The following is a 12,680-nucleotide window of genomic DNA, read 5'->3' on the forward strand; positions in this document are numbered from 1 at the left end:
ATGCAAGAGAGTTGTGCTTTTATAAAATTGCAACAATGCCAGACCTAATTAATATTACATCCAGTTGCAAAAATAAATGGTTTAATCTATGCTCATTCATGCTTTCTTATGGTACTGTTGGAATGGCAGACAGGGAGTTTGAGCTTTCTGTTGTCAATTCTGAATGTTAGATTCAATATTGTGTGGTATCATTAGGGACTGAATCAGCAATACATGTATAATAAATTAAAATGTTTTTCAAACAGGCCCCCGCAATGACATCTTGTCCAGGGCCCCACAACTCTTAAGAAGTAACTGGGTGTAATAAGGTGACCCTGAAAGTGAGTCAGGCAGAGACAGCAGTGGCAAGTGTTGGGTGGGGGAGGTGTGGGAAATGATGGTGGTGGATCATGGGGAAAGGAGTAGAGTTGGTTGCACTGTCTCTCTGTGTCTTAACTGGTGGGTAATGGTTGAAAGGCTTTGTCATGTTCTCTGCCTGGTAAGCCAGCTTTCTTTTATTAGGTATAGGGTCTGATGGTGAAGGTACATGGTCATAATTTTTCCTGTGTGCATTTCGATGAATATGTGTTGCTGGCGTGCATCAAGTTCTTGTTGAAGGCATTCAACTATGGGACCTTCTACTTCCTCCTCCAAGGGGTGGCTAAAAGCTTGTGAGGTTGAGTGCGTTTTTGGCCTGCTGCCGATTATATTCTGGAGGAGACTCAGGTTTGTGTGTCGATCAGGGATTCAATGTCAAAGCTGATTTGTGTATAGGTGGATGTTGTGGCATTGATGTGGCTTTCGGAGCTAATGGGGTTGGCTTCTTAGTCAACAATGCTTTAGATAAAGAATGGGCAATTTGAGGCACTGGTGTTTTCAGGGCAGATGTAGACTTCAGTGCTAGAGACGAAAGCTGGGAATGCCTGACCTGGGGTGGAGGCTTGGAACCCTCCTGTGGTTTTTGTCAGCGTTTTTTTGTCATTAAGGGAGGTAGTCCATAGGCAGCTTTGCCGATGTGTCCAGGGCTCAATGCTGTACTCCTGCATGACAGGTGCTCTACCTTATGACAGGGAGCGAGTGTTTGATTTTCATGAGCTATGCTTTCCATCCAGGGACTGGCCTTAGATGCTGGAGCCTCCACTCATTCATCTTCAGATCCATTGTGGGTGACCTGAAGGTCCTAGGTCTTCCTCCTTGTGGAATCCTGTGCTATATGCTGAAGAAATCTGGGGCCTCTGATAGGTCTTCCTCCTGCATGATGCGTGCCCATAGATGCTATCTTCAGCATGTCTGGCATGCTGGGCACCTTGTGCCATTGTGGGCTGCCGAGAGACAGGGATTGTAGACCTGCAGCTGATCGGTCCACAGTTGCTTAGCATTGCACTGGAGGCAGTACTGAAATGGTGAACATTCCATTACCTGAGATCGTTCTTGGAAGTGAGACCACATGGCAAAGATATATGGCCTGAGGGTGTCCGAGAACAACCACAGAGCAAGTGCTCCATGTCTGTCCCTGGAGAGTTGAAACCAAATAATCCGAAAGGACAATGAAAAATGTTGCCACTATTCTGTGTCAGGCACATCAAAATTCGGAGTCTACTTGGTGTATGTCCGAAAAAACCCAAACTAATATGGAATCCGGGCCGGGCCCATGTGCAATGTTCCTCGAGAGGAGTCGCTGCACTGCATCTTGTGACTCGAGAACATTTTTAGAAGAAAAACAACCTGTATATGTGCGAGCCCAACACTAAAAGGCCTTTGCCTTCATAAGGTGGGTACAGGAAGTAGACTTTGGCATTGCCCCGAGCTATGTCTCAGCATCCTCAAACCCAGTGCGTGGACCCTTAGGCCATGTGCAGCAGACATTATCAAATCAATGTTTATAAAGCGCAGCTACTCACCCGTAAAGCTCTTAAGGCACTGACTACACACAGACTAAACTGTGGTCCTGGGAGACAGCAGCTCACTGTGTCTGAACACACTGGGCAGTACCTTCATCCTTATAAACGGGGCATTGGCCACATGAAGGGCATTTATTTACTTATCACCTCAGCTCAGTCTGCATGTCCCACAGTGCCCATTTTGACATAAAGTGTTTTTTTTGTTTTAAAATAAGTATTTACAAAATGGGCTTCATGAACTCTGGCTGATATTTGAGTGATCACAATTACAATGGTGTCCAACCAGTTATATGTCAGAGCATTGTTAGCAAAAATATTGTCTGACAGAGGTATTGCATTGTAAATATCTGTCACAAAATATCCCGCTGGGTGTAAATTTTTTTGTGTTAACACCAATGGGGCAATATTTTTGTAATACTTAGGGAACACTATGTCTGTCAGACAATATTCTCGCTAGGCTATTCTTGTACCATACCTCACAAACCTCATTCTGGAGTTTGTGAATGCAGCTGTTTACCACTGTTGCTCTAGAGCAGCCAATAAAACAGAGTTTGGTTTGTCAATGGAGGTTTTTTCCCTGGTGTGGTTTGAGAGTGAGAAGAAGCACCACAGAGCATTGTTGCCTTTTATTAGAAGGTATCAGTTATGGAGAGAAGTATGCCCCATAGAGCCAGTACTACCCAACTGAGGGGGTGTCAGGTGTGATCTACATCTTATATTGCAGGAAGGGCAATCCTTACACTAGGTCTGTGAGTAGTCAGTTCCTACAATTTGGATCCTTAATTGTAGTGCCTCTCTAGCCACAAACTTGTTTGTGGGCTAAGTCAAGTCGGTGTCCAGAATATGGGTGCCCAGTGTAGGCCAGGCAGAAAGACAGACCTGGCACTACAAACACTGGTCCATTGACCTTAAAGAGCAGGAGTATTGCCAGACCATGAAACAGAGCCTGTGGCCTCCAATGAAGTGGGATCTAGGCTCAGAACCTTCTCACGCATAACAGAGTATTTCTGAGACCAGTCTCCATCTAGCTCTTGCTATGTCCAACCAAGTTTGACATAAGTGGATTGTGGACTGTTGGGGGTAGGGTTAAGTGACTTCATTGTTGACATTTGTATTTGCATCTGTGACAATACATGTTATGCCCAGATCAATGACAATACATGTTATGCCCAGAGCAATGATGAGGTTCGAGAGTGGTGAATATATTAAGTCGTTCACCATAAGTGTTGTATTTCAGTAGTTTTTGGTATTTCTTTCTGATCCATAATGTTCCAAAGAAGATGTGTTGAGGGGGAACTACTATGGGGTATTTATACAAAGTTTTTTCGCTGAATACCCACACTTTACAAAAGCAACATTTGAGTGTCTACAGTTAAAAAACAGTTCATAGCAAAAGCGCTTTTTACTTCAGTAAACACTTTATTATCCCTTGACAAATCATTCCTTAAAGGGACAGTGCTTTCACGGAGTTTTACAAATACTGGGCATCATTGAGACAGTGCCAAGTTACTTCCAGGTTCCCAAGATACCATTTTTGCACGGGATCTTCCTCTTGTTAGTGGGCAGTCATCTTGATTCCCTCGCATTTGATCACCTGTAGCACCTTCACTGTCCCTCGTGTGTGTGCAGTCTCAATGGCAACAAAACCTGCTGTACACCAGCTCAGACCAAAGCTTGCCCTTCAATTACACCCAAAGGCCCATTTCATCCAATGACCCTTTGGGTGAAAAGGCCTGAATGAAACAATCCCCTATACCTACTCTGTTCTGCTAATAGAGAATGCTGTTGAAATCTACTGGCAAGAATATTAGGGTTTTGCACTGTCATCAACAAAGTGGATACATTCTAGAAAATACTTTTTTGTAAATTAGGTCCAAGCATACAAATGATTAAAGCAACAATATAGTACATCTCCTTCTTAAATGCTCTAGTAATTGCTTAAAGGTAACTATCTTCTGTTTACCTGTGTTTAAACCCCCAAACCCTCAGCAATATTCTGTTGTCATAGTCAAAACCAACCTGTTCTGGAAGAGTGAGATGAAGAAAGCTGCTCTGTCGCAAAGTTGCCTGTAAGATTTTGATGACTTCAGAAGGTTTCGATGTTACAAGTCTGGGCATCAAATCCAGCAACTTATCCACAAAGCTATCGGGCATGTACGGCAGCTCTGTAATGAAACATCTATGGCAAAAGAAAACATTTATAACTCTTTGTTAACAGTTACTAATGAGCTCTTCTCAAGTCCTCAAATGTCTACATCAATTTCAAAACAATTTCAATAAGGACCCTGTTCGATCATTCAAAGAACGCAGACCTCATTGCTGTTTTACAATACTTAAGTGAGAAACTACAAAATGGATAACCATGCATCACCATGACCTGCCTATTACTTACTATCTTAATAAAGGCCAGTCATCAAATATCAGAATTAGAAAGATGACACCATCTCAGGATCATTGATGTTAGATTATAAGATGCAATAACACTACACAGGTCACGTTCAGCAATTCAAAGATATACAATTAAATTAACTCTGGTGTCTCCTTTCACCAGCAACAGTGAAGTATCTTCCATTTCAATCGACTACCAAACTAGGTTCCTTAACAAAAGGAAGAGCAAAAGCAGAATGAAAGGTTTTTTCAGCCTTGAGGGTCAAGACCAAAGCGAGGTGGGGAAAAGCTGTTTCGTTTGACTGGTATGGCCTGTTCAAGTAGAAGCTAGAGTGTACATAGTATTGCCAAAAATGGAGGCAGCGAGTTAGAAAATTGGCATCTAGGATCACCAAGCATAAATGATGTCGTCAATAAAAGCTTACGAGATATACTACTTCTATATCACTGTTCTTTCAAATGTGGACCGAGCCTTGGTAGCAATCCACACAGCACCACAATTACAGTGAGCATAGAGGCAAATCCTTGAAAACAGTCTTCCCAGAAAAAACATTCTCGAAAGATGAGAGGTAGTTCCTCTCCTGGAACTGTAAGCCTTCAGCAGCATGACAATCTGTCAATTCATAATAAAGTTCAATGCAGTATGTAATTCATTTAGTGTTTACGTTCACCTTCACTTATTTTTCTTTGGCCTTCCCAGTTATAATCAGTGGGTCATCTGAAGGCAGATAGAGCAAAATCTACATATTGAGGGTCCTAAGACTATTGACCTGCCACAATCACTTCCACTCATGCATTAATCTGAAATGAGTTTGCTAGCTGTAGTCACATTTTTGACCTTCCCAACCATTTGGTCACTAGGATTAAACTATAGCTGCTTACTGCGTTTGCTCGAAATCATTGACATTGGGTCTACCTTTTCCTTCACTATCTGAGGAAAAGATAACAAACAATCCCCTCTTCCTGGATTTATGTTCAGTTGGGGGATTTGCATGATCTACAGGTAAACAACGTACCAGTTAGGTGCATTATGCAGTTGCTCATTGTGCTATTCTGTATATTATTGTTCAGTGCTAAGGATCAGGACTGGAAGCAACTGCACTTGGGAAGAATGATCCCTGGGCCTCTAGCACAAATAAGTCCCCCCGCCTGTTTTATAAATTTGTGATGAGCATACCCAAGCCTATCAAGCATTTTGAGCTTGGTCTGGAATGCTATTGGCCAGTAATTTGAAAACGTAACGGGGAAAAAAGTCTGGATCGAGTAGGATTAGGATCAAGGAGGAGAAGAAAACTTGCTTTCTAAGTGCTGTGGCTGTGGGCAAGGAGAATTCACTCAGTGTCACCAGCTTTGACATCTGCATGGTCGGTAAGAGGTCGCATGAAGGGCAGAGAAACACAAATGAAAGGAGAGTGCTGCCCTCCAACTCTTCAGCATGATATGATCATTAATTGTAAGATTACGGCGAGTCCCACCATGGAGTCTTAATATGTTTCACAGTCAGCATAATGCTAGCTTCTCCGATTAAGGGCAGACTTGCATATCAAATTTATAAAACAATCTGAATGTTGATGCACTCAACGTACAAACCTTCATTAGGGTCAGAACTCTGAATGCCAAACAAATTCAGTAAGGCACAATATAATGCTTCTAACGTCAGTGAGAAATGCCAACAGTTCCCCACCGTACTGTGGCACCATTTTCCCTGATGGGAATTGCCAGACTATTGAAACTAATAACTGAGAAAGGGGAATCCTTTTTTTTATTTGAACACATTTTTATTATTTTGAACATAAAGTAGTACATATCCTGTCAGAGATATAGAGGCTTCAAATTTGGCATGCTCCCCACCAGTATACATTAAAGAGTGATTCCATAAAATCATATCAGTTAGGAAGTCTGTAAAAATAACTGCACACTGAGGGAAAAAAAGTGCCAGTATACACATATAACATAACCAAAACTTGCCTGGTATAAAGGTGAAAAACAACAGTAGTGTTTCTGAGAATGAGATATCAGGTGGGATGCATCCTATGTGGGGCCACAAAAGCAATGTAATGAAGGAGTCTGCCCTGATGTATAATGGTTGATTAACTTAGGATTTGTCTAAAAATGTCTACTCATCTATAGAGTAGTACTGCAGGGGGCAGACTGGGGAAAGAAAAGACAAGATACAACTAGTGGCTGGACTAATGAAATCCATCCTATGGATGCCCAGTGTCGAGGTTTTCTCAAAAGGTGTGGACGAGATCATCCCACCCAAGGGCAACTGGGCATTGATGTTATCGTCTAGCCTCCTCCATCTGCAGAGAGATAGATTCTACTTCCACCAATCCCAGTACTGTGGCGCGCCAGCAAAGGGTCCTTGGGAAGACAGAAGGCTTTAATGTGCATTGTGAAGAAACACTGGGTCACAAGAAAGGTGAGGTTCAGAAATCTCCTAACAATTTTGTCAGTTTTAGGGCAGGCATAAAATTCTACTATGCAACATTCTGGTTTGTATAGGTCTTGTCTACCAGTGACAGTTGAGAGGACCACCATGATCTCCCTCTAGCATGTTATGGGGCAGTCTAGGAACATGTGTTTGATGTCGATAATGGGGACATAGACAGAAGTTGGAAATTTCAGTAATATACATTTTTCTCAGGTGTGCTGGGTTTATATATGTATTGTGCAAAATATTTAACTGAATGTACTGGAACCTGGCATGATGTGAGATCTTATGAGGGTGAGAGAGGAGTACATCACATTCTTATTGTGTAAATGTACGACCTATGTGAGAAAGGGAAATCCAGTTAAATCTGTGAAACATGTATTGGGTGTTGTTGAACATGTAAATTTAACAGTGGAATGACTTTGAATTTTTGTAGATCATCTTCAAAAACAGTAAAAAATAAAATAAAAAAAAAGCCAGAATTATTGGATTCTTAAGACCAAAGAGTAGAATTCAATGTGGCAAATGTGCATCCACACAGTTACCCACTGCACTCACAGAACAACACAATATGTCAAGTTCATGAGTCATGCCAGCTTGGGGACAAATGTCTCTCTTGGCCCAACAGTGAAGCTCATTAACCCTTTTAGAGGTTTCAAGAAACATTTGTAGGAGCTGAAGAATCCATTATGATGTGTCAATTTACCATGACTCTTTAATTCCTGCTTAAGCGACACAAGGGGGGTAAACATGCAGAATTACTCCGAGGAATTTTGGTCTATGCAAAATATGGTGTAAAACATAAGCCCTTGTCAAATTGATCCGTATGTGCCTAAAACAGGGCTTGAATATGTGGTCCACAACAGCCCTAATCCACAGTCCGTTTTCCTCAATTGATCCACAAAAGATATTTTTCAGGCTTGTATATCATAATGATATTGCAAGCTATTGAGAAATGCCTGTGGGCCAGGAGTGCAAGATGATGATTTTCAATGCCTCCAACCAAAAGAGAAATAAGTATCCTTGACAATATATCCTGAAACGGTAAGCAACATCCTCCTTATGCTTGGAGGTGGTGGAGCTCCAATCTCCAAATGAATAACAAAACTTTTAATTTCTCTTGGATGGACACAGATAGAGAGTGCATGCATGTCATAAATACTTGTAAAGTCATGTTTTAAACTGAAGTTGAGCAGAAGTTAAATCAACAAAACAGTCTAAATGTTTTTTGTGAACTAAGATCCTGTTATCTAGGACACTACACACACAAAGATTTGGTTCTATAGCAAAATTACTGAAATCCTACCAGCAATTTACAAAATTAGAAAATGTAATGTATGGATTGTCTCTCTTTAAGTGCACAAGGTGGTGGAAGTCATAACATTTCAAAGGATTTCACTTATAAGAAAATTAGTTAAAGCAAACCTAGATTGCACTGTTACATGACAGTCGCAATGGATAACAGTACTATACAGCTAGAGACCAAGGTACAATATATTTTATTGGTTTTCAAACAACCTCTGTGTACTCATTACAACCAATTTAGTATCAATACACAGATTTTAAGAGCTGGTACTGTAACCAACACAAACATGCTCTTATTGTACCTTGGTTATATCCTTGGACCTTAACATTATAAAGTGAAGCAAATATATGCTACATAAAACAAAACATGAATTACTTTCCATCAAATATCAGGTAAAACTAATAAGTACTACAAACATTAAGGCTTTGTAAGAACATTTCATCTTACCTAAATGTATTGCAATCTTAGCGTAAAATTGAATAAAAAAAGCATTTTGCAGATTCATTTCTTATTCATATATTGGATAAGCCCTGCATTTGCAGATTTACGTTTTTAACTACACATACAATTAGAAATACAAAAACAATACTAACCTCTGAAAAAAGTCAACCTCCAGTAAAAAGTTCTCACATATGCCAAAAAGTGGTTCGATTCTGCAACAGAAATATAAGACAAACTGCCATTCTTAGTTTAGTTGAATGTATATGAAGTATACAACGGAGCAGAAATAAATTATCCAACAAACGATGTACTGGAAATATTTATGAACATTTTAGTTACATGCAAAAAGCATAGTTTACCTACCCATACTACTAACATATGTAAGCAAAAGGACATCTAAACTTGTATATATGTATCAAGTGGCAAATGTGTTTACTGCAAGACTAATGTGTAAGCATGCCACCAACAACCTATCTCTAAGTAGAAAGCAAAGGAGCTCAAATTAAATTTTATGTGATACAAATCTTTGATTACTTTTCAGCAAAAAGGGGTCAAAGTGCAGTCTACATTTATTATGGGTACTACAGGAAGACCATTGAGCTCTTAGCTTTCCTAAGCTAGGCCTACATTTTGGAAGTAGATTCATGGATTTCACAACTTAAGTATGTAAAAAATCATAAGTTATGGAAGCAAAATTTAAGCTTCTTTTCACATAATATGAAACAGATGCAAATGTATGCTGTTTGGGTTTGCCTGATCGACTTAGGCATAATGCAGGTTTTGCGCACACACAGTTTTTAACTGTGGGCACGCTTAAGACAGTGTAAGAGAGGTGGTTAAGAAAGTCTGCACAAATATGCTGAACAGCCACTTAGTCTGGAACTGTAAGGCATTACCAGCACTATGAGGATTTGTCTGGTCACCATAATGTGGGATAATTTCAGACTAACACAATCTGTGTAAAAAAAACAATGTGCTGTGGGAACCACTCCCGGTAGTGTGTTTAGATAATTTACATTGCATGCTTTTAAAATGTTTGTTTGCCCCAGAAGATACACCACCACAGTCTATATGGACCCAGTGTCAACCTAAGCAGAAAGGCATACATCAGGCCCTTTGACCAACTCAACCTGCAGGGTCCCAATGAACCATTCAGAGGGAAGTGTAGAGCACAAAACTGATAACACTTCCTGTTAGGGGTGTGGCAAAGTGATCCATGCACCAACACCAAAATCAGGAGAAGATAATTTTTGTCGCTTCTGGATAAAGTGCCCATTCATTGTCCACTAATGAGAGACAACGTAAAGCACCTGCTCTCACACTGAGCCTGAACAAAGTGACATTCCTGGGAAAACCTGACTGCTGAGCAGATTATCACAGACAAAGTATCTCCCAATACAAGGTCTATGACACCACACCACTCTTATCTATTGCTGTGGATGTTGTGGTGTTGTCAGACAGAGCCTGAATGGCACTACCAGAGACAAAAGGGAGAAAGGTCTTCTTGGCAAGGTGGAGCACTGGCAGTTCCAGGAAATTTATGTGTTGACAATGATCAGATGCAGATTAAGGGAGCACACTCATGTCACACAGGAGGAGGCCCCAGCTCACTAAGGAGAAATCTGTTGCTTAAGGTAGCATGGACTGGCAGAAACCTGAAGGGATGATCCACCAAGGGAATAGAGTGAAATATCCACCAATGCTGAATAAACACTGATTTTACTATCTTCACCCGTGCCACTGCTTTCAAAGGCACCACTGGAGGGTATCATCCCACACCTTGGTGTGTGGCACCAACAAGGCCATTAAAGCTAGCAGATGCAGGTCTTGCAGGACCAAGATCCTTGTATAAGCAAACAACAAAATCAAATGCTGAATAATATCAGGTGTCTGATGAGGAGCAAAGGCTTTCATGCATTTTGTGACCAGTGCCTTCCAAAGAGGTCATCCTCTGGATGGGGGTATGATGAGACTTCTGGACATTGATCATAAATCCCCAGTCACGTAGAAGAGTCATAGTTCAGTAAAGATGTCCCTCACCCAGGGCTGGTTGTGCAGGTTGGCCAGTCATTCAAGGATGGAACTGCATGAAATCCTGATCTCCCTTGTGATGCCCAACAACTGGCAGCACTTTTGCGAACACATATGGTAGGCCAAACAGCAGGACCGTTTGCGGATACTGCTGGCTCCACAGGGTAAACTTCAAGTAAATCCTTTGAACAGGGAGAATTGATAGATGGAAATAGGCAACTTGGAAGTCCAAAGACACCAGGTAGTCCCCCACAGAGAAGACCAACAGAACCTGGTTCAGGGATGTCGTGAACTGCTCCTGCCAAATGAACAGGTTCAAAAATAGGTCTCAGAAATTCACCCCTTTTTGAGGCCAAGCAGTAAAGGGAATAGAATCTAGTGCCCTTTTTTCTCCACACGCTTCACCTCTAAGGCCCAGTTGTTCAGGAGTGCAAGAACTCCTGCCTCTTAAATTGAGGTGTGAGCTGGATACCTGTCCTGCTGGAGAGAGGGAGATCAGGAGGGGAAGACAGGAAGGGTATAGGACAGTCCTTGCAGATAAGCTGGACTAACAAGCAGTCACAATTGTCTTCCGATTGGTGGGAAAATGGGAGACCGCCCTAGAGGAGACGGCATGTAAGGGAACTTAAAAGGGGGCGGGTGCAAGGTTTTGAGTAAACAGACAACAAAGCAAGTTGAAAATGGTGAAACCTGGTGCTGTTGCTGTTTGTGATGGTGTATCATAGATTCACCTCGCCTTAAAAGGAGAGGTACATTTGTTGGAGTGTCTGGCTCAAATGTGATGGCTGTAATTGCTGCAATTGTTCGAAGTGTTGTAAGGCAGTGTAAGGAAATGCCTCCTTGGCATGGTTGCCCCCTGACTTTTTGCCTTTGCTGATGCTATGTTTACAATTGAAAGTGTGCTGAGGCCTGCTAACCAGGCCCCAGCACCAGTGTTCTTTCCCTAACCTGTACTTTTGTATCCACAATTGGCAGACCCTGGCATCCAGATAAGTCCCTTGTAACTGGTACTGCTAGTACCAAGGGCCCTGATGCCAAGGAAGGTCTCTAAGGGCTGCAGCATGTCTTATGCCACCCTGGAGACCTCTCACTCAGCACAGACACACTGCTTGCCAGCTTGTGTGTGCTAGTGAGAACAAAACGAGTAAGTCGACATGGCACTCCCCTCAGGGTGCCATGCCAGCCTCTCACTGCCTATGCAAGTGTAGGTCAGTCACCCCTCTAGCAGGCCTTACAGCCCTAAGGCAGGGTGCACTATACCATAGGTGAGGGTACCAGTGCATGAGCATGGTACCCCTACAGTGTCTAAACAAAACCTTAGACATTGTAAGTGCAGGGTAGCCATAAGAGTATATGGTCTGGGAGTTTGTCAAACACGAACTCCACAGCACCATAATGGCTACACTGAAAACTGGGAAGTTTGGTATCAAACTTCTCAGCACAATAAATGCACACTGATGCCAGTGTACATTTTATTGCAAAATACACCCCAGAGGGCACCTTAGAGGTGCCCCCTGAAACTTAACCGACTATCTGTGTAGGCTGACTGGTTCCAGCAGCCTGCCACACTAGAGACATGTTGCTGGCCCCATGGGGAGAGTGCCTTTGTCACTCTGAGACCAGTAACAAAGCCTGCACTGGGTGGAGATGCTAACACCTCCCCCAGGCAGGAGCTGTAACAGCTGGCGGTGAGCCTCAAAGGCTCACCCCTTTGTCACAGCACCGCAGGACACTCCAGCTAGTGGAGTTGCCCGCCCCCTCCGGCCCCGGCCCCCACTTTTGGCGGCAAGGCCGGAGAAAATAATGAGAATAACAAGGAGGAGTCACTGGCCAGTCAGGACAGCCCCTAAGGTGTCCTGAGCTGAGGTGACTCTAACTTTTAGAAATCCTCCATCTTGCAGATGGAGGATTCCCCCAATAGGATTAGGGATGTGACCCCCTCCCCTTGGGAGGAGGCACAAAGAGGGTCTACTCACCCTCAGGGCTAGTAGCCATTGGCTACTAACCCCCCAGACCTAAACACGCCCTTAAATTTAGTATTTAAGGGCTTCCCTGAACCTAAAGATTTAGATTCCTGCAACTACAAGAAGAAGGACTGCCTAGCTGAAAACCCCTGCAGAGGAAGACCAGAAGACAACTGCCTTGGCTCCAGAAACTCACCGGCCTGTCTCCTGCCTTCCAAAGAACTCTGCTCCAGCGA

At 42.5% G+C, this 12,680-nt stretch overlaps 1 protein-coding gene across 1 annotated transcript in view; it reads right to left on the bottom strand.

The window, feature by feature from the left end:
* INTS4 (integrator complex subunit 4) overlaps nucleotides 1-12,680 on the bottom strand; it is a 337,269-nt gene that overhangs the window by 44,215 nt on the left and 280,374 nt on the right. Inside the window, exons 19-20 of the mRNA XM_069203922.1 lie at nucleotides 8,602-8,661; nucleotides 3,900-4,059 (exon numbers count right to left, since the gene is read on the bottom strand). Of these exons, the coding sequence (XP_069060023.1) occupies nucleotides 3,900-4,059; nucleotides 8,602-8,661 (220 nt within the window). The remainder of the gene's footprint in view (nucleotides 1-3,899; nucleotides 4,060-8,601; nucleotides 8,662-12,680) is intronic.

The sequence above is a fragment of the Pleurodeles waltl genome, chromosome 8 (assembly GCF_031143425.1).
Source record: "Pleurodeles waltl isolate 20211129_DDA chromosome 8, aPleWal1.hap1.20221129, whole genome shotgun sequence".
In the NCBI taxonomy this organism is placed as follows: Eukaryota; Metazoa; Chordata; class Amphibia; order Caudata; family Salamandridae; genus Pleurodeles; species Pleurodeles waltl.